Source organism: Pelodiscus sinensis, chromosome 4, assembly GCF_052426305.1.
Source record: "Pelodiscus sinensis isolate ZL-2025 chromosome 4, ASM5242630v1, whole genome shotgun sequence".
In the NCBI taxonomy this organism is placed as follows: Eukaryota; Metazoa; Chordata; order Testudines; family Trionychidae; genus Pelodiscus; species Pelodiscus sinensis.
In genome coordinates this window covers 121,617,672-121,639,173 of record NC_143055.1, presented here as the reverse complement: position 1 = coordinate 121,639,173, position 21,502 = coordinate 121,617,672, and the positions used below count along the sequence as shown (strand labels likewise).

The 21,502-nt window shown below is 45.7% G+C and overlaps 1 protein-coding gene across 3 annotated transcripts in view; it reads right to left on the bottom strand.

Annotated features, from left to right (window-relative positions):
• Nucleotides 1–21,502, bottom strand: part of LOC102448589 (broad substrate specificity ATP-binding cassette transporter ABCG2-like) — a 142,800-nt gene that overhangs the window by 96,871 nt on the left and 24,427 nt on the right. For all 3 annotated transcript variants that reach the window (XM_075929563.2, XM_075929565.2, XM_075929566.2), the window contains 4 exons: nucleotides 18,333–18,485; nucleotides 17,136–17,293; nucleotides 6,785–6,936; nucleotides 4,041–4,157 (listed from right to left, as the gene is read on the bottom strand). In XM_075929563.2, the coding sequence (XP_075785678.2) occupies nucleotides 4,041–4,157; nucleotides 6,785–6,936; nucleotides 17,136–17,293; nucleotides 18,333–18,485 (580 nt within the window). The remainder of the gene's footprint in view (nucleotides 1–4,040; nucleotides 4,158–6,784; nucleotides 6,937–17,135; nucleotides 17,294–18,332; nucleotides 18,486–21,502) is intronic.

Genomic DNA, 21,502 nt, shown 5'->3' with positions numbered 1-21,502 from the left:
AAGTAGGCATCTTGGAGGTCGAGGGCCACGAACCAGTCGTCGGTGTCGAGAGAAGGGATTATTGTAGTCAGAGTCACCATCTTGAACCGCTGCTTTCGCAGATAACGGTTTAACTCCCTTAGATCAAGTATGGGTCTCCAACCCCCTGTTTTCTTTTGAGTCAGGAAGTACCTTGAATAAAATCCTTTTCCCCTGAAACAGTCTGGGGCCCTTTCTATCGCTCCGATTTCCAACAGGCGATAGGCCTCCTGTTTTAGGAGGGTCTCGTGAGAAGGGTCCCTGAAAAGGGACTGGGTGGGAGGGGTAGGAGGAGGGAGGGATGTGAATGGGATGGTGAGTCCGAATTTTATCACTTCCAACACCCATCTGTCCGATGATATGGCCACCCACTGATGGTAGTAGGGTCGCAACCGATGCTTGAAAATGGGAGTGGTGTCTCTGACTGTTACCGGAATGACCGGCGTGCCCTCGACCTGAAAGTCAAACTTGCTGCTTGGGTGCTCCTGCGTTATTCACCCTAGGTGTCTGAGGGCGTCTGCGCTGTGTCCTTTGCTTGGACCGGTTCTGATCGTATGGACGGTTTTGTTGTCTGCGGAACTGGTAATCGTAACGTCTTTGGAATGGGAAATAGCGCTTACGACGGAAAGGTGGAACATACATCCCGAGGGTACGTAAGGTAGCCCGGGAATCTTTACCCGTGTGGAGCATCTCGTCCGTCTTCTCCGCAAACAGCTTGATTCTGTCGAACGGAAGATCCTCGACCTTAGACTGTAATTCTTTCCGTACGGCAGCGGTCGCAAGCCATGAAGCTCTTCTCATGGAAACTGCTGTTGCGATTGATCGAGCCGCTATGTCTGCCACATCCATGGCGATTTGCAAACCTGCTCTGGCACATGCATAGCCCTCCTGCAGTATAGCTCGGAGAAGTACTTTGTCCGTTTCGGAAATTCTCTGAGCAATTTCCGATAATTTTGCAATGTTGTCAAAACTATGATTGGAGAGCAACGCTGAGTAATTTGCAATCCGGAGGAGAAGTGTTGAAGAGGAGTACACTTTCCTCCCGAATATGTCCAGTCTCTTTGCGTCTTTGTCTGCTGCCGAGTTTCTTACTTGCGGGTTCTTTGCTCCTTGAAGAGCTGCATCCACAACCAACGAGTTTGGCTGAGGGTGAGTAAAAAGGAACTCAGCACCCTTCGAAGATATGAAGTATCTCTTTTCTGCTCGCTTGCATGATGGAGTAGTGGAAGCCGGCGTCTTCCAAATTTCTGTGGCTGGTTCCAGGATCACCTCGTCCAGCAGTAGAGCCACCTTAGATTGCTGTCTAGGGTGCAAATTCTTCAGTAACTTATATTGCTTCACGTTCACGTCCGCTAACTGAACCTCCTGTGATTGTGCTACCCTCTTAAAGAGGTCCTGAAATTCTCTGGTGTCATCTGGTGGTGAGGAGTCCATAGCAAAAACCGCGTCATCGGGGAAAGAAGATTGAGCATCCTGCGGGGAAGCTTGCGGCGCCCGCTCATCTGTGTCCGATATCTGGCCCTCTTCAGGCTCCGACAGGACCGAAATTGAGGGGGCACTAGAAGGTGGTCTGGGTGACTGCGACCGTCGATGCTCAGAGGCCGGTTGTGAATGGTGTCTGTAAGATGACTGACGGCAACAACACGAATACGAGTGGGACGGTGATCTGTCCTGCCTCCCCGTGTAATAACCCCTGTGGTAACGGTAAACCGAATCAGGGGATGGTCTTCTGGATGCATATCTGCTACCATGTCTAGTATGGTGAGACCTTGGAGGAGAGTAACTCGGAGAGCGAGATGTGTGTCTGTAATAATGGGAAGATCTTCGTTGTGGGGAACGCGAAGACCTATGTCTTGGATAGTAAGGTTCTCTTCCCGATCCCGAATACTGGGGTGGGGAAGGATATGTTGAAGGCACAGGAGAGGGAGACAATGAATGATCCCTAGGGATCGACTTCCCAGATGCCTTTGTATGGGCTGATGAATGCCCTTTAGCACTTGAAGAGTGTCGTGCTGTGCTGCGATAAATCTCCTTAACAGATGGGGAGCCTGATTCATGGGAGGAGGGAGAGGCTGTTTGCATTCTAGCCGATTGCAAGGACTTTCTCGGTGCCGATGCAGATGACTCCTGCGGCACCGGGTGTGTTGCGGGACCGCTGACAGTTTCCGGTGGCGGCTGCATTGACGGAACCGAGTCCTCGCTTTGCGGTGCCGGGCTCTCCTGGTGCCGTCTGTCTGGTGCCGAAGGCGCCCGGTCTCGCGGGACGGTAAGCGGCACCGCTTCGGTGACCGCTTGGGCAGCCGACTCTGTTGCTGACCCCTGCATGTCCCGCTGTTCCGGGGACGATGATTTATCTGGCGGCGCTGTTAGCCGGGGCCACTTACTCCCCGAAGGGGTCGGATCCCGCTCGTGCTCCCTATGGAGAGGGGAGACTGGCGGTGGGGCAGACGCAGTGCGATGCTTGCCCTGTTTTGAAGATCGCGGCTGCGAAATTAACTTAGCCGCGGAGCGGCTGTTGTCCGATCCCCGGTCTCCCTGATTCACCGGAGAGAGAGGGACCGCTGGCAGGGGAGGCTTTTTTCTTTTTTGCTCCGGCTGCTGCAGGAGATAATGCCCTTCTTTTTGGGGTTTGTGAGGACTCCTGCTGCAGAGGGTTTGATGGCTGAAGAGCCTTGTCACAGAGCAGAAGTTTGAGGCGGAGATCTCTGTCTCTTCTTGCCCTCGGAGTTAGTTTAGAGCAGTGGGCACACTTGCTTGGGACATGAGACTCCCCCAAGCAACGAAAACAGAGAGTATGCCCATCAGAAGCAGGCATTGCCTCCTTACATTGTCCGCACCGCTTAAAGCCGGGTGATCCGGACATGGCAGTGAAACTGACCAGGAAAGCGCTTCAGCGCGCAACTGACTAAAGATCTTCTGTTTCCTTTTTAACTAACTAAACAAAGACTAATAACTAACTAACTAACAGTAAAGGTCAAACTATTTACAGACTAGTGGTTTGTTTTTGTTTTTTTCAGAGAAAAAGGCAAGCGACCGAAGAGAGATCGCAGTTTCCGTCCGCAACCGAGGACGGTTGAGAGGAACTGGCGGGGGGGCCGAGCCGCGATCGTTGGAAAGGGCGCGAATGACCAGCAGCGCAGGGAGCATGCGCGGCCCGGCCCGGTATGGCTCTGAAATCTTCCGATCAGTGGCGCCGGGACGGACCTGACACCTAGAGTGGAGCACCCATGGGGCCACTCGAAGAAGAACTTGGAGTTAACTAATCTACTTATCTACAAAGAACTATTGAGGAACAAAAAGCACTGCAGAGGTCCATCTTGAGATGGGGACGGTATGAAGGAACTGAGGGGAGGGTGGCTGCACATTCGTGGTAGTATCAGAGGGCGCCATGTGCCTTGCATGCCGCACATGCGTGACCCCCAATGCAATGCTAGGAAGAATCCACTCTGCAGCACTGAGACGCACTGACACTTGCTGTGGAGCAACCCAGGGACGTCTGTTGAAGAACTATCTAGATCTGAGAAGAGTGCAGAAAACTGCACAGCTCCATCTCAGGCTGAGGACAGTTGAGAAGGAACAGGAGAGCTCGGGATGCATATGTGCGCTACTGATGGGTATAGCATGCACCGTCGGCGCCATGCATGCATAGCCCACACAGGGATTGCTTGAAAAATCTCTGATCCAGGCATCTGGATGGCATCAAGACCAGACGTTGAGTATCCACGGTGACTTCTCTCAAAGAAGAACTAACAAATTAAATCCTAAAAAGCTAAATGAGCTCACAAAGTGAGTTAGGAGAAGTTATGCTGCACAAAGGCACATGCTGCAGGCATTCCAGGTCATGCTACAGTTAATAAGGAGCAGAGTAATAGTTCCACCCACTCCATCTCTTATCTCCCACCTATGATAGCCAAAGAGGTCTTTAGGACATCAGGTGGGGCTCTTACAGTTGCTGCTTTTCAAAAAGAATTGCAAACAATGAAGATCAGTGTGGACAATCACTCGACCGCTAGATCCCATACCTGATAAATTCCATTGACTGACAGATTCTGATTTACTGAATGTCACAGCAGTTGAGTCTCCATTAATGATATCCAGAAAAAAATCAGCAGGATTGTTGTATGGCTCACATTCATAGCCTGAAAAGAAATACTATCAGCTATCTAAAGTCATTCAAAAGATGGGAGATATATTTTGCAATATTAAGGGTAATATTATTAAAACTTGTCTTACAGGGAAATCAGACACTCCACTATCAAAAGGGACCATCTATGTAACAAGTCAGCTTTACCAGAGGCAAAAGTAGAGTCAGCCAAAACTACAAAGTGTGTGGATCTTTGGTTCCAGAATTTTGATTCATTCCATTATGGCAAAGTTCAGATTTGGATTTGGATCATCATGTTTTTAAATGCTTGTCTAAAATGGGGCTTTGAATGAGACACTGAGTTGTCTGAAGTCTATCCAGACCAAACAGTGATAAATTTAGGGTGGCATAAACATCTAAAGGGTTTGTGGTCTTTATATTTGAGAATGTACCCATCACTTTTGACTGAAGTTCATTACACTGGTTTACTGCTAAATCCCTGACTCCTTCTGGATTCCAGGGAAGCATTAGTAGTCTCAAGTATCTTTTCCATTTGGTTGTGAACATTTTTCTCTTTGATGAATCTCATCCATGCCTTTGTAATTTCCTTGTGGGATTCTCATACTATGTTTCATTCGGGACTAGACCATTTGGAAACAATACTTGGTTCAGAACTTGGCTCACTTAGGGTATGTCTACACTACCCTCCTAGTTCGAACTAGGAGGGTAATGTAGGCATACCGCACTTGCAAATGAAGCCCGGGATTTGAATTTCCTGGGCTTCATTTGCATAAACTGGGCGCCGCCATTTTGAAATCCCTGCTCGTTCGAACCCCGTGCCGCGCGGCTACACGCGGCACGAACTAGGTAGTTCGGACTAGGCTTCCTAGTCCGAACTACCGTTACTCCTCGTGGAATGAGGAGTAACGGTAGTTCGGACTAGGAAGCCTAGTCCGAACTACCTAGTTCGTGCCGCGTGTAGCCGCGCGGCACGGGGTTCGAACGAGCAGGGATTTCAAAATGGCGGCGCCCAGTTTATGCAAATGAAGCCCGGGAAATTCAAATCCCGGGCTTCATTTGCAAGTGCGGTATGCCTACATTACCCCACTAGTTCGAACTAGCGGGGTAGTGTAGACATACCCTTATTGAGCAGGGCAGACAGTACAGGGATCATTACAGGATTAATTCTCCAAGGTTTGAATAGGGTTCCTCTTATTCATTTTTGGATGCTGTGACAAGGTCCTTGACCAGGCCCCTTGCCCTGGGACCCCTTCTTCAGCCACAAATCACCAGGAGACCCTCTCTTGTGCAATCACCCATGGTTTTTTTTATTCCTTGTGCCAACTTCCCACCACCTTCTATTTACAAAGCTTGGTTATCCTAGCTAACTCAGCTACCTTCTCCTTCTAGCTGAAGTGCACACACACTCAGCTACTCTCTGGCTTCTCCCTCGCCCTCCTCTGGCTGCCTTATATAACCCTCTGGCTAATGAGGCCCATAGCTGCTTCCATTAGCCCTTCAGACATGGGCTTACTCAGCTAGCTGTAATTGACCTTTTCAGAGAGGCTGAAGTGGCAGAGCTCTGGTTAGCCAGCAGTCTGTCACAATGCAATTCAAGGTTTTGATAGTAACATATCAAATTCTGCAAGATTTGGGACTCAGCAACCTAATAAATAACTTCTCTCTGTGTGTGCATTCTGTATAGGTGCAATAAGTTGCGGTGCTCTTGCTCAAAAGTAGTCCTGATATACAAACATCCAGGATTGCAGGCAGGATGTTATTAGTGGAGGGCCATTGACCATGGAGGTAAGTGCCCTCTAAGCTGTGTGGCTACACGGCCATGCAGGAGCCTATTAGCACCGTGCTGGGACTCAGGGATGTAGCAGGGAAAACATGCCTGCAACAACAGAGATTTGCCACAGTTGGAGGAGTAGCATCTCTCCCATGCAGCCCATGTGCTACTGTGGGAAAGAGAGACAGCTGGAGATAGTTCTCTCTCTGTGCTGTAGCCCCTGGGAACCCTGTACCCCAAACCCCTCATCCACGGCCTCATGCCAAAGCCTGAACCCCCAGCCAGAGCCCCCACTCTTCCTACACCACAACCCTCTGCCCCAACCCTTAGCCCCTCCTTCCCAGCAACATCCAAGAACTCTCTCCTACTTCACACCCCAGTTTGTTGCCCCAGCCCAGCATCCTCAACCCCTCAGCCCTACCCCCACCACATGAATTTTGTTATGTGTACATTTAAGACTTTTTAATTAAGATACGTGGTTAGTAAACATGTAGTTGTTTAAAATATTAAAAACTGCTATATCTAATTGGTCATATCTCACAGTCCTTTTGATTCAAGCTCTACAGGAAGATAATGATTGTATACACTCACTTTGGTCTTGGGATCTAAAGCTTTATCATAGTCCATCATCTCAGAGGCCACAGTGACAGATATCATCGCTTAAAAATAAACCATTTTTGCTACATTTTTTTATACCAACTGCATTTTTAAACAAAATATCATTCCTTACTTATGCAGTAGGGGCCAGATCTTCTAAAGTATTTAGGTGCCTAACTATCTTTGAGATTCTGTGTCAAAATCAGTATACTGTGCTGAAAGACCAGATGCCAACATCAATACAATGTGCTGTAAGACCATCATTGTGACTTGAGCTCCCTATGAAAGCTCACCAATAGATTTGAAGTATTGTAGAGCATTCCGAGCAGGGCCATGGTACAACAGTTTTCCTGCAGCCAGTAACGTCAAGCTATCAAACAATCTGAATATGGAGAACCTGGGCTGATGGATTGAAAAGACTATTGTTTTCCCATGAGTTGACATCCTGAATGCACAAAAAAGAAAAAGGCATTAAATAGCTGTAATTGTCTCTTTTCTGTTATATTTTCTTTTTGCTATGAATGCCTAATAATACTCATAATCTGAAGTCAAGACAAGCATATCAGGTCAAAACCTGAGTTCCTTTCAATTTTTACTCAATCCTTACTTAAGTAAGGGCCCATTACCTTCAATAGTAGCTTGTTTAAGTAAAGTGCAGGACTATGTAGCACTTTAAAGACTAACAAGATGGTTTATTAGATGATGAGCTTTCGTGGGCCAGACCCACTTCCTCAGATCAAACAGTGGAAGAAAATAGTCACAACCATATATACCAAAGAATACAATTTAAAAAAATGAACACATATGAAAAGGACAAATCACATTTCAGAACAGAAGGTGAATGCGGGGGAGGAGGAGGGAGGAAGGAAGGTAAGTGTCTGAGTTAATGATATTAGAAGTGGGGAAAGTTAGATGTCTGTGAGCTAATGGTATTAGAGGTGATAATTGGGGAAGTTATCTTGGTAATGGGTAAGGTAGTTGGGGTCTTTGTTCAATCCCCCCCGGAGAGTGTCGAATTTTAACATGAATGACAGTTCAGAGGATTCCCTTTCAAGTGCAGATGTAAAAGGTCTTTGTAGCAGAATGCAGGTGGTTAAGTCGTTGAGACAGTGTCCTTACTGGTTGAAATGGCAAGAAATAGTTTTTTCTTTGTGATCTTGTCTGATATCTGTTTTGTGGGCATTAATCCTTTGGCCAAGTGTCTGAGACGTTTGTCCAATGTACATAGCAGACGGACACTTTCGGCACGATAGCATAAATTATATTTCTGGATGCGCATTCAATATTCTCTTGCTGACTTAATAGCTGAAATGAGGTGAAAGGCCATATATTTTCCAAAGAAAGATTTATAGAAAACACATTCTTGTATAACTACTTGTAACATCTCAGAAAAGCTGTATGTTGTTTCACAAGATATAACTGAGCAAACAAAACAGAAAAAAGTTTTAAAGGGCCAAATCCTAAGGCCCTTATTATGCTGAGCAAAGAGAAAGAGGGAAGAGTCGAGATTCTAACTTCCCATAGCTACAGTCTAAGGACAAAGTAATTAAGTTACTGCAGAAGTATTTAAGTGTAAAGTAAAAGAACAAGTTAAAAATCACTTAGGAAAGTTAGATGTCAGCAAGTCACCAGGTCCTGATGAAATGCATCCCAGGATACTCAAGGAGCTGATAGAGGAGGTATCTGAGCCTTTAGCTATGATCTTTGAAAAATCATGGCAGACAGGGGAGATTCCAGAAGACTGGAAAAGGGCAAATATTGTGCCCATCTATAAAAATGGGAATAAGAACAACCCAGAAAATTACAGACCGGTCAGTTTAACGTCTGTCCCAGGGAAGATAATGGAGCAGGTAATTAAGGAAATCATATGCAAGGAAATCATATGGAAGGTAATAAAGTGATAGGGAATAGCCAGCATGGGTTTGTGAAGAACAAGTCATGCCAAACTAATCTGATAGCTTTCTTTGATAGGATAACGAGCCTTGTGGATAAGGGAGAAGCGGTGGATGTCATATACCTAGACTTTAGTAAGGCATTTGATACGGTCTCGCATGATATTCTTATTGATAAACTAGGCAAATATAACTTAGATAGGGCCACGATAAGGTGGGTGCATAATTGGCTGGATAACCGTAGTCAGAGAGTTGTTGTTAACGGTGCTAAATCCTGCTGGAAAGGGATAACAAGTGGAGTTCCGCAAGGGTCTGTTTTGGGACCCGTACTGTTCAATATCTTCATCAATGATGTAGATATTGGGATAGAGAGTACGCTTATTAAGTTTGCAGATGATACCAAACTGGGTGGGGTTGCAACTTCTTTGGAGGATAGGGACATAATTCAAAATGACCTTAGCAAGTTAGAGAAATGGTAAGAGGTAAACAGGATGAGGTTTAATAAAGAGAAATGCAAAGTGCTCCACTTAGGAAGGAACAATCAGTTCCATACATACAAGATGGGAAGCGACTGTCTAGGAAGGAGCATGGCGGAAAGGGATCTAGGGGTCATAGTGGACCACAAGTTGAATATGAGTCAATAGTGTGATGCTGTTGCAAAAAAAGCAAATATGATTCTAGGTTGTATCAACAGGTGTGTTGTAAGCAAAACTCGTGAAGTCATTCTGCCGCTCTACTCTGCACTAGTTAGGCCTCAGCTGGAGTACTGTGTCCAGTCCTGGGCGCCACATTTCAAGAAAGATGTGGAGAAATTGGAAAGGGTACAGAGAAGAGCGACAAGAATGATTAAAGGTCTAGAGAACATGACCTATGAAGCCAGGCTTCATGAACTGGGCTTGTTTAGTTTGGAAAAAAGAAGATTAAGGGGGGACATGATAGCGGTTTTCAAATATCTAAAAGGGTGTCACAAGGAGGAAGGAGAAAATTTGTTCCTCTTGGTTTCTGAGGACAGGACAAGGAGTAATGGGCTTAAAGTGCAGCAAGGGAGGTTTAGATTGGACATTAGGAAAAAATTCCTAACTGTCAGGGTGGTCAAATATTGGAATAAATTGCCAAGGGAGGTGGTGGAATCTCCCTCTCTGGAGATATTTAAGAACAGGTTGATAGACATCTGTCAGGGATGGTGTAGACGGAGCTTGGTCCTGCCTTGAGGGCGGGGGGCTGGACTCGATGACCTCTTGAGGTCCCTTCCAGTCCTATTATTCTATGATTCTATGAAAAGGGAGTTACTCACCTTGTGCAGTAACGAGTGTTCTTCGAGATGTGTGTCCCCATGGGTGCTCCACTGTAGGTGAAGGGTCGCCCTGAGCCTCAGATCGGAGCTTTGTATAGCAGTTTCCCCTGTTGAGCCACGCATGCCCAGGAGGTGTCTCCTTCCCGCCTCCTGAGGAGCGCGGCTCAACCCCCTCCCTTTCAGGTCCTCGTCTCCGCCTGAGTAATTTCGACTCCAAGCAGAGGGGAAGCAGGGAGGGTCATGGAGCACCCACGGGGATATACATCTTGAAGAACACTTGTTACTGCACAAGGTGAGTAACTCCCTTTTCTTCTTCGAGTAGTGTCCCCGTGGGTGCTCCACTGTAGGTGACTACAAAGCAGTATCCAGTATATGGCTGGAGGGAGCCAGAGTCAATGTTTGGCAGTGGTGGAGAACACTGCCGTGGCAACTGCTGAGTCACTCTTAAGTTGTGGAAGAATAGCGTAATGTTTAGCAAAGGTATGATCTGAAGACCATGTTGCTGCCCGGTAAATGTCTCTTAAGGGGACATTGCCCAGAAAGGCTGTAGAAGCAGCCGTGGCTCGAGTAGAATGCGCTCGTGGTGGGCGTAGCAGCGGTCTATTGCCCAGAGAGTGGCACTTAATAATGCATGTCGATATTCACTTTGAGATTCGTTGAGATGATACTGGTGTCCCTTTGGATCGTTCAGCAATGGAGATAAAAAGTCTTTCAGATTTACGAAATGGTTTTGTTCTTTCTAGGAAGAAGGCAAGAGCGCTCCGGATGTCCAGAGTGTGCAGGCTGGCATCTGTCTGCGAAGAATGAGGTTTTGGGAAAAAGGTAGGTAACACGATTAGTTCGTTGAGATGGAATTCTGTATAGACCTTTGGCAAAAACGTGGGGTGGGGTCTAAGTATGACCCTATCCTTTGTGAAAACTGTGTAAGGAGGCTCTGACATTAATGCTCTGAGTTTGCTCACCCTCCTGACGGAGGTGATGGCTAAGAGGAAACAGACCTTCATAAACAGGAAAGGAAGTGGTACTGTTGCCAGTGGCTCAAAGGGAGGTCTGGTGAGGCAGTTCAAAACAAGATTTAGGTCCCACAAAGGGGGTGGGGCCCTATGTGGTGGGTACACATTCTGGAGTCCCTTGAGGAATCTTTTTGTAATAGGATGGTTAAAAATGGAGAAGCCATCTACTGATGTATGAAATGCTGCTATTGCAGAGAGGTGTACTCTTAGGGAGGAGATTGACAGTCCTGATGCTTTAAGGTCCAGAATGTAGTCTAGGATGGTATCTAGTGGTGAGGCACGGGACTCCACTTTGGCTCGCTGACACCAGTGACAGAAACGTGTCCATTTCTGTTGGTAAGTTTTCCGAGTAGACTGTCTCCTGCTGTGGAGGAGGACGTCTTTTACTCTCTGGGAGCAGTGATTTTCTACCTCCGAGAACCAGAGAGAAGCCATGCCTGAAGATGCAGGGTATTGAGTTGTGGATGCAATATCCTGCCGTCGTCCTGAGATAGTAGGTCCATCCAATACAGTAGTGGGTAGGGAGGCTGGAGCGCTAGCCTGTGAAGGTATGGGTACCAGGTTTGGCGAGACCATGATGGCGCAATCAGGATGACTAGGGCTTTGTCTCTCAGGATCTTGCGCAGGACTCTTGGGATGAGCGGTATGGGAGGAAAGGCGTAGTGTAGGGGGGCTGTCCATTTGATTAGGAAGGCATCCCCCAGAGTGTTTGCCAAATCCCGCACGTGAGCAGAATTGGGGACATTTGGTGTTCTGGGTTTCTACGCAAAGAGGTCAATCAATGGCCATCCCCACTGGTGGAAAATTGTGTTCGTCACCTCCGTATGTAACTCCCATTTGTGGTCCGAGGGACAAAGTACTTCCTGTCGATTCTCTTATTAGTTGGTTGAATGGATGCAGGTGTTTTCCAGAGGTCTTCCGAGGTCTCCATTATTGCCTCGTCTATAGGCAGGGCAATCTTGCTATGTAATGTAGGATGGAGATTTTTTAGCAATTGGTACTGTTTCTTCTGGACCTCCTGCAGGGAAACATTCTGACTTGTCGCTACCCTCTTGAATAGTTCCTGGAACTGTTTTAGATCATCAATTGGTGAAGAATCTGATGGTACTACGGCTTCATCTGATTGTGTATCGGGAGCATCAGAATGTGTGACATTTATTGAATGAATGTCTGATTCATTGTCAGAGATTCGGTCCACCTCTTCATCTGAAAGAGTTGCTGGAGGTAGGGGCTGCGGCCGAGATGAGCTTCTCCGGGATGGAGTGGAGTGAGTTGGGGAGCGTCGTCCACATGGCTCCCAGTGTTCCCAGGGTCCCCATTGTGGTGGATAAGGTGGGGGGTGGGTAAGACCAGTATGGGTGCAATGGGTTCTGTTGTGGTGGAGCCCTGTAATGATGGGAGCGAGACTGCCTAGGTGATGCATGTCTCGAGGAATAAGACGTGCGGTGGTCATCCTCAGGAAGAGGAGCGTCTTGGCCGGATAAGAGTGACGTAGACCTGGGAGGGGATAGCCTTGATGGGGACCTCCCAGGTGAGTAAGATGTGGAAGGCAGGCACTGATAGTAAAGGCTGCTGTGTGAGTCAGTTTCCTGCTGAGACTGATCCCTAGCAGTCTCATCTGGCTGCCTGTCTGGTTGTGCTGGCAGCGTTAGTGCAGCATCATGCTGCTTAGTTGGAGCTGGTGCCGGGCACTTAGCAGGCTGTAATTCGCTCTGCTGCAGTGCCGTGGCTTTAGTTGGCACCACAGCTTTAAGCTGTGCTGTGGCTTTTGGCGCCGCTGGAGCTTGAGGCAGCGTCGGGGCTGGAAGCGGTGCTGCGGTTTGAAGCGGCACCGTGGTTTGCTTCGGCGCCGGCTTTTCTTGCCGTGCCGACTGTTTGGAGCGCTCCCGGGCCCGCTCAGCTGTAGCACGCCCCGATGCCGGTGCGGAGCGGGAGGATCGCCCCGAAGCCTTCGTAGCAGGGGTCCTTCCACTCTGGTGTGCCTCTCCTCCATGTTTTGGAGAGGAAGAGGCTGGTAGGAAGCGGGATGGTGAGGGTCTGCCCCATGGCTCACTCCTGGAGGGTGGGGGGGGGCTCTTGTCGCGTTGCCACCTGTTCCCCAGCGGGCTGTAAAGCCTTTTCAAATAAAATCATTCTTAGGCGGAGCTCTCGGTCCTTCCTGTCTCTCGCCATGAGTGAATTGCAATGAGTGCAGCTGTGGGGAGAGTGAGATTCCCCCAAACAGCGAATGCACTTTGAATGCCCATCTGAAGCCGGATTAGGATCCCAGCATTGATCACATTTTTTAAAGCCCGAGGAGCTGGACATGGCCGGTTCTCTCATCTTTGAGCTTGTTCTATGTATTTATTTGGCTGTTACTGTTGTTCTCGTCTGTCTCCGTGTGTTGGGTTTTTTTTTTTTAAACTCTTTTCTTTCTTTCCTGTGTTGAACAGCTGTGAGAACGCCGGTACCTCAGAGTCCCGGTTTGAAGCGGGTTCAAGCCCCTTGAGGGGGGATTTAGGTAAGTGTATTGTTCTTGTTACTAGGTTGTTATTTCTTTAAAAAAAAAAAAAAAAAAAAAAAAAACAAGGAAAGCTAACTTGGAATAACAGGGGAAAAGAACTATGACTAAACTGGGGAAAGGAGAGTAGTCAGAGAGTCTGACAGGGAGCTCTTGTTTGCTCCGTCCGCTGACGAGGGCGATTAAAAAGGAACTGAAAGGGAGGGGGTTGAGCCGCGCTCCTCAGGAGGCGGGAAGGGCTCGAGACGCCTCCTGGGCATGCGTGGCTCAACAGGGGAAACTGCTATACAAAGCTCCGATCTGAGGCTCAAGGCGACCCTTCACCTACAGTGGAGCATCCACGGGGACACTACTCGAAGAAGAACTAACATTGCTATTCTTTCCAATGAGGTGTGGCATTTCCTCACCCATTACAAACAATGAGACAGAACTGGCAAGATAGCTAACTGTGCATGCATAAGATTTCTACATCTAAGTCCCTTTCCCCAGGCAGATCCTCCAAAATAGTTTGTTACTACAAACTCCTGGTCTCTTTTGTGGGGTGTGGGACAGAAGAAAGAGTCTGACCCACTATAGTGAGGCAGAGTGGCCTTCCACTGACTTAGAAAAGGAGAAGCCACTTTGTGATTCTTGGTGAGCAGAGCCATGCCAGACTCACCCATCTCCTGGAAACTAAGGGGTAGGACAGGAAGCATGAATCTGAGCCAGGGAAGTGAGCAGATGTCTCCTGGCTGCTACAGCTCCCTGGACTGCACCTTGCCACACTATACCCTGCTGCTGGAGAAGGCTGACCCGGGTGAAAACCTGCCAGGACTGCTACTTGCCACATATCCTGAAGAGGCCAGGAACAACTCTGAGCTCCAGATACATTTTGGTGGGAGGGTAGAAATTAGCTCAGAGACAGCTGACTATAGTCCGATTGTTTTGCTGCCTGATTCTAGGCTGGATGCCTCCTTATCCAGTTGTGGAACTATCTGCCACTGTTAGGGCCTTGGGCTAAGACCTGGTAGAGTAGAGTAGGGCTGGAACCCCTACTACCTGCTGCCAAACCCATCCTTGAGGTGACAACCTCCCCACCTTAGGCCAAGGGGCCAGCATTTGTCTGGAGTCTGCCAGAGCTAGGATGACAGGCTGTATGGTGTTCTGCCCTGCCTGAGGGCCTGAGCTCTGCCTGCTTGTGGCTCCACTCCTATACCCTAAGACTGTTTGCTCTGTCATGCCTGAGAGTCTGAGCCCCACAACTATTTGATTCCTTCACACTGAGGGCCTGAGATTGTTTACCTTATTCTATCCTGCCAGAGCTGCCTTGACCTCACTGCTTGAATCTGCCCCACGTCCCCCACAAACTGGATACAATTTTGTGGTGACCTTGAGGCTTTTTTTCGCCGCCTCCACCTCTGAGAATATTTCCAAACTACCAATGAACATCAATCTGACCTACCAGATCCCCCCTATCAACACCAAAGGAAAAACAATTCTATATGGACTCCCCCTGACGGTCGGAATTACAATCTGGATTTCTATATACAAAGCTTCCGCAACAACGCACAGACTGACATTATTCGCAAACGACAACAAGCGACACACAATCTCAGCTGCGCTGAACACCATGCCATCCAGAGTCTCAAAAACAACCTGGACATTATAATCAAACCAGCTGACAAAGGGAGTGCTGTGGTCATTATGAATAAGGCCGACTATAACCAGGAGGCAACCAGACAACTCTCAAACACATTTTACAAACTTCTCTCCTCTGATCCCACCTCGGAATACCAAAAGAAACTACACTGTCTCCTTAAAAGCCTCCCCACAGCTACTCGGGAACAAATCCACACAGAAACACCTTCTGACCCCCGACCAGGATTGTTCTATCTACTTCCCAAGATCCATAAACCTGGACACCCCGGACGTCCCATCATCTCTGGTATTGGCACGCTCACTACTGGTCTATCCAGCTATGTAGACTCTCTTCTCAAACCCTTCGCAACCAACACCCCCAGGTATCTCCGAGACACTACTGACTTCCTAAGGAAACTACAAAACATTGATAACCTCCCCAATAACACCATCCTTGCCACCATGGATGTAGAAGCTCTATACACCAACATCCCACATGAAGACGGATTACAAGCAATTAGAAACACTATCCCAGAGGACACTACTGCCAACCTGATAGCAGACCTATGTAACTTTGTTCTCACCCACAATTATTTCCAGTTTGAGAACAACTTATACCTCCAGATCAGCGGCACAGCCATGGGTACACGCATGGCCCCACAGTATACTAACATCTTTATGGCTGACCTAGAACAACGTTTCCTCAACTCCCGTCCCCTTTTACCCCTTCTCTACTTACGCTACATCGATGACATCTTTATGATCTGGACACATGGCCAAGAAACACTGGAGATATTCCACAGAGATTTCAACAACCTACACCCCACCATCAACCTCAGCCTGGACTATTCTACACGAGAGGTCCATTTCCTGGACACGACAGTACAAATCAACAATGAAAAATTAGACACCACTCTCTACAGAAAACCCACTGACTCATACAGTTACCTACATGCTTCCAGCTCCCATCCAGCACACACCATACGATCCATCGTCTATAGCCAAGCCCTTCGATACAACCGCATCTGCTCTAATCCCACTGACAGAGACCAGAAACTTCAGGATCTCTACCAAGCATTTATAAACCTCAACTACCCACCCAGAGAAATAAAAAAGCAAATTGAAAGAGCCAGACGAATACCTAGAAACCATCTACTTCAAGACAGACCCAAGAAAACCAACAATAGAACACCACTTGTCATCACCTACAACCCCCAACTTAAACCTGTCCAACACATTATCAACAAACTACAGCCTATACTGGAACAGGATACCAAACTCCAAGAGGCTCTGGGAGACAGACCCATAGTCTCCTATAGACAACCACCTAACCTCAAGATGATTCTTACCAACAACCACAGGACATACCACACTAATACCAACCCTGGTACCTTCTCTTGCAACAAACCCCATTGCCAGCTTTGTCCACATGTTCACTCTGCTGATACCATTATTGGACCTAACCAAGTGAGTTATAAGATCAAGAACACATATTCCTGCACATCCAGAAATATAATTTATGCTATCATGTGCCAAAAGTGTCTGTCTGCTATGTACATTGGACAAACGTCTCAGATACTTCGCCAAAGGATCAATGCCCACAAAACAGGTATCAGACAGGATCACAAAGAAAAAAGTTTCTTGCCATTTCAACCAGAAAGGACACTATCTCAACGACTTAACTACCTGCATCCTGCTACAAAGATCTTTCAAATCTGCACTTGAAAGGGAATCCTCTGAACTGTCATTCATGCTAAAATTCGACACTCTACATGTGAGTTTAAACAAAGGATCTAGCTATCTTACCCATTACAAAGACAGCTTCCCCAATTATCACCTCTAATATCATTAGCCCACAGACATTCACCTTCCCCCCCATCCCCCTTCTGTTCTGAAATTTGATTTGTCCTTTTCATATGTGTTCATTTTTTAAAATTGTATCCTTTGGTATATAGGGTTGTGACTATTTTCTTCCACTACTTGATCTGAGGAAGTGGGTCTGGCCCACGAAAGCTCATCTAATAAACCATCTTGTTAGTCTTTAAAATGCTACATACTCCTGTATTTTGCTTCAGCTACACCAGACTAACACGGCTACATTTCTATTGCTTGAATCATGACTCCCCTGAAATGAGGTGGTACTCCAGTGATATAATGAGATTGAGTGACCTCCCTCTGAACCAGAGAGGGGAGCGATAAATACTAATACACTGCATGGATAGCAGAATTAGAAGGAAATTTCATTTGTGGAAGCCCATAGTTTCCTTTCCCAGATATATGGAGTTAATTTCTATCAAAGACCTTTCTATCAAAGTTCTTTCCAGTCACCTTTTTAGGAGCAGTAAGACAGCATTGGCAGTGCTGGCATCCAACCCAGTAGTTGGTTCATCTAAGAACAAGACTGCAGGATCAGTAATAAGTTCCATTCCAATATTGGTCCTTTTTCTCTCTCCCCCAGAAACCCCACGAATAAACTGGGTGCCAACCTAGTGCAAAAAAAATTAACATCTAAAAGAAGAGTTGTTTTTTAAATAAATAAGTTAGTTAACAGTCTCAAAATCCAGGAAAACAGTAGAGCCAACTTCAGGTGTTAGACCAGAAATCAATATTTACATGGAATAACACATTCACATGATTTAGCAATGCATCAAAAATAAGCCAGTTTTCTAACAAAAAAAATCCATTAAGAATCCGTTAAGATAAAGTTTGTAAATTTAGGTAACTTTTAAAAAAGCCTTATTAGAATGCTGTAAGTTTAAAATAAGAAAAATCTTTCTCCATACTGCTAATCCCTATGATTTCTAAGCACCGCAAGATAAAAAAATATATGTATAGACCTGTACTTACAGTATATGAATGGTGCCACAAATGGTGGGATGTTAGGGAGCAAAGAGCAACACTATTATCAAAAGTGATTACATATAAAATGCACATTCTAACTCAACAAATCTGATTCCTGCATGTATGCAGTCACGTCTAGTGACTTTCAGCACAACAATAATATGTACTGCAATTTACTTCCATTAGCGACACTAAGATGGTGTCTGTTCTTTTCACAGAATTATTTATTAACTTCCATTTGTTCAACCAATCAGTAACATCTGCACACTCCCCCATTCACTTAAGAGGATTGCATAAGTATCATAAGGAATCATTTAATATGCAGTATCTTTATTATGGGTGAAAATGTGCTAGAAAGAAAGATCCCAGCTTCATTTAAGAACCCAAGATTTGTCTCAGAGATGGAAGTTTAAAACACACTTTTTGAATCGCAAATTGAACACATTTGATATAGAAATTACTGAGCTATTACGTATAGAATATCAATGGCATTTTCCAATCTCTTTTCATTAAGGTAGTCTTAACTCTGAATTCCTTTTTTTTCAAATGCTATCTTGTTTGTAACTACAACATCCTAAGGTTTATTTGTTAAATATTATGTAATTTCAATGCTAACCTTATGATTCCTCAGCTTTTTGTTTGATAATATTAAATACTATGTCGTGCTATACTATGTGTAATTACCTTAGAATCTGCAACTTTGACCAAACCCAGTTCCCTGATGATTTGGTTAACTCGTTCCTTCTTTTCCTGTTCGGGCACAATGCTTGGCAAACGGAGTGCAGCTGAGAACTCAAAATTTTCTCTCACTGTCAGAGTCCCCATAACCACATCATTCTTAGAAGACACAAAATATTAGCAAGGTCTAGTTTGTCTTAATTTTTTCTTTATTTATACCAACATGTAACAATATTGTAACAAGCATGGAAAGAAAAACCATACAAGACCAAGGTTCATAAATATACTTTTGATGCAAAAATCCATGAGAATTTTCCATCACCAAGAAAAATCTTTTCAAATACATGCTTCGTCTTTTACAATTAAATGTTCTGTTAACATTGTTTAACTTCCCACAGTGTTATCTGTGCTGAGGGATTTCCTGCCCATGAACTGGAGTGATTCCCCAGCACAGAGCAGTCCCAACCTGTTTACTTGGGCTGGAGAATGCCTGGCAATGGCCTGTGGAAACTTCTCAGGAAATAGAAGCCTGAGGGTATGTCTACACTACCACCCTAGTTCGAACTGGGGTGGTAATGTAGGCAACCGGAGTTGCAAATGAATCCCGGGATTTGAATTTCCCGGGCTTCATTTGCATCCCTCTCCTTCACCCAAACTCCCTCCAGATCCCACACCACCTCCTGCACCCCAATCCCTTACCCCAAACTTCCTTCTGCACCCAACCACCATCACAGACTTCACATCTCCTCCACTAATATCATGGAAGAATGTGGTCCTTCACTACTTACAAAATTCTTAGAGTAGCTCCCCATCAAAAATTATTACTCACCCTTGCCCTAGTGGTTTGGATATGCAGTGCTAGATAATCTAAAATCATGATAGAGATCTATACAATCCTGACTGGTGTGGAGAAAGTAAATAAGGAAGTGTTACTCCTCATAATACAAGAACTAGGGATCACCAAATGAAATGAATAGATAGCAGGTTTAAAACAAATGAAAAGGAAGTATTTCTTCACATAACTCAGAGTTAATCCATGGAACTCTTTGCCAAAAGATGTTTTGAAGGCCAAGACTGTAACATGATTCAAAAACGGGTTAGTTAAGTTTATGGTACATCAATGACTATTTGCCATGATGGGAAAGGATGGTATCCCTAGTCTATGTCTTCCAGAAGTTGGGAATGGGTGACAGGGGATGGATTATGTGATGATTACTCATTCTGTTCATTCCCTCTGAAACAGCTAGCACTGGCCACTGTCAAAAAATTTTACTTGACTAGACAGACCTTTGATCCGATCCAGTATGGCCATTCTTATTTGGAAAACCCCAGTATAGGGAAAGCCCATTCTTTGAATGGGATTTTACCATGTTAGGGAATCCGTAAGGGCTAGGGACGGGGCTTGGGGCTTACCTTCACCCACTGCCCATGGGAGCAATATTCACAGAGCAAGCCCCGGATAGAAAAGCATGGAAAAGACAAGACACAAAACATTTTTTTTTGCTGATCCCACATTAAGGTTGTCTCTGAGAGAAGTAACTGCTCAGAAAAGACTTTAAAAATAAGTAGAGCCATTTTCTGATCTCCATAGAAATGATCAGAAAAAATGTATATATATTAATTGTGTTACTATAGTTTACACCTTTATGCCTGGCTTTAAATCTGGCTCATAGTATCCAGAAATATTTCACTAGATAGCTATGTTAAATCTGAATATTATTCTGCTAATTGGTGCCTTAACTGTATTACTATGTCTTTTGCAAACTGTGGTCTATCAAAGAATACTTCAGGAGTTTGTCGAATTTTAAATCTCTTTAAGCTCAATATATAGATTTGTTTTAAATAAGAAAACTGAGATCATTTACAAGCTTACAAAGCCATTTTTTGGTCATACACGGTTGATCCATAAAAGAAAGTTACAGTAACTCTCTACAGTAACTCCTGTGCAGTAAGGGGGATTCTTCAAGATGTGTTCCCCTGTGGGTGCTCCACTCTGGGGTGCTGGTGCATCCTTGCGCTGGAGACTTTTCTAGCAGTGCCTTGCCATGCTGCTCATGTACACAATAGCGTCTTCTTGTGCCATTAGTGTCTATCAAGAGTGTGCATGGTGCCTCCGTTCCTTCTCTATCTTGGTTCTAGCCCCCAAACAGGTTCCAAAGTAGGAGAAGGAAGGAGGATAGTGGAGCACCCACGAGAACACACATTTCGAAGAACCCCCGTTACTGCATGGGGTGAGTAACATTCTTTTCTTCTTCAAGCGATGTCCCTGTGAGTGCGCCACTCTGGGTGACTACAGAGCAGTGTTTGTATCATGAAGGTGGGTTTGGAGCCCTGTTCCCAAAATTGAGAATAGCACCGCTTATCTGACTGATGTTGCTGGAGAAATAGCAGAGATAAGAGCATAGTGTTTGGCAAAGGTGCTACCATGCAAATGTCCTCTAGAGGAATGTTGTTAAGGAAGGCTGTGGTAAAAGCCACTGCTCTGGTGGAGTGAGCTGTGATGATGCTTGGCAGCTGATTGTTATGAGTGGTATAAGCATGTGTGAATTCAAAACGAGATCCATTTGGATATTTTCTGAGAGGAGACAGCTTGACCCCTGGAGTGCTCTGTGAATGACAAGAGGAGTCTTGTTGAGCTTCTCTAGGGTCTCGTTTGATCGAGTTAGAAGGCAAGTGCTCTTTCAAAAAAAGGTGCTATGTAATGCAAACTGTTGTTTTTCAAAAGAGAGCATCCAGACTGCCTGGGTGCTCTCTTTGAAAAAGTGGCTTGCTTTTTCAAAAGTACTGGATGTATCTAGATGCTCTTTTTTGAAAGAGGCTTTTTCGAAAGATACTTTTGAAAAAACCTCTTTCGAAAGAGTCTTGCAGTCTAGACGTAGTCTCTCTGAGCAGATAGTTTTGGCATTCTGGAGACATGAAGTTGCCATGTCTTCAGATGAAGTCTCTCTGGATCAGAATGGAGAATGTGGCCGTGGTGTAGAGTAAGGAGGTCACATTGTGGAAGAAAGGTCTGAGGATCTGCTGTCGCTAACCTGTGCAAGTAAGGGAATCAGGTTTGTCTCGACCATGCTGGTGCAAGGAGAATTACCCAAGCTCGGTCTTGTCTGATTTTCATTATTATTCTGTGAATTAGAGGAAGAGGTGGGAATGCATCCCATTTCAAGAGAAAAGCCCAT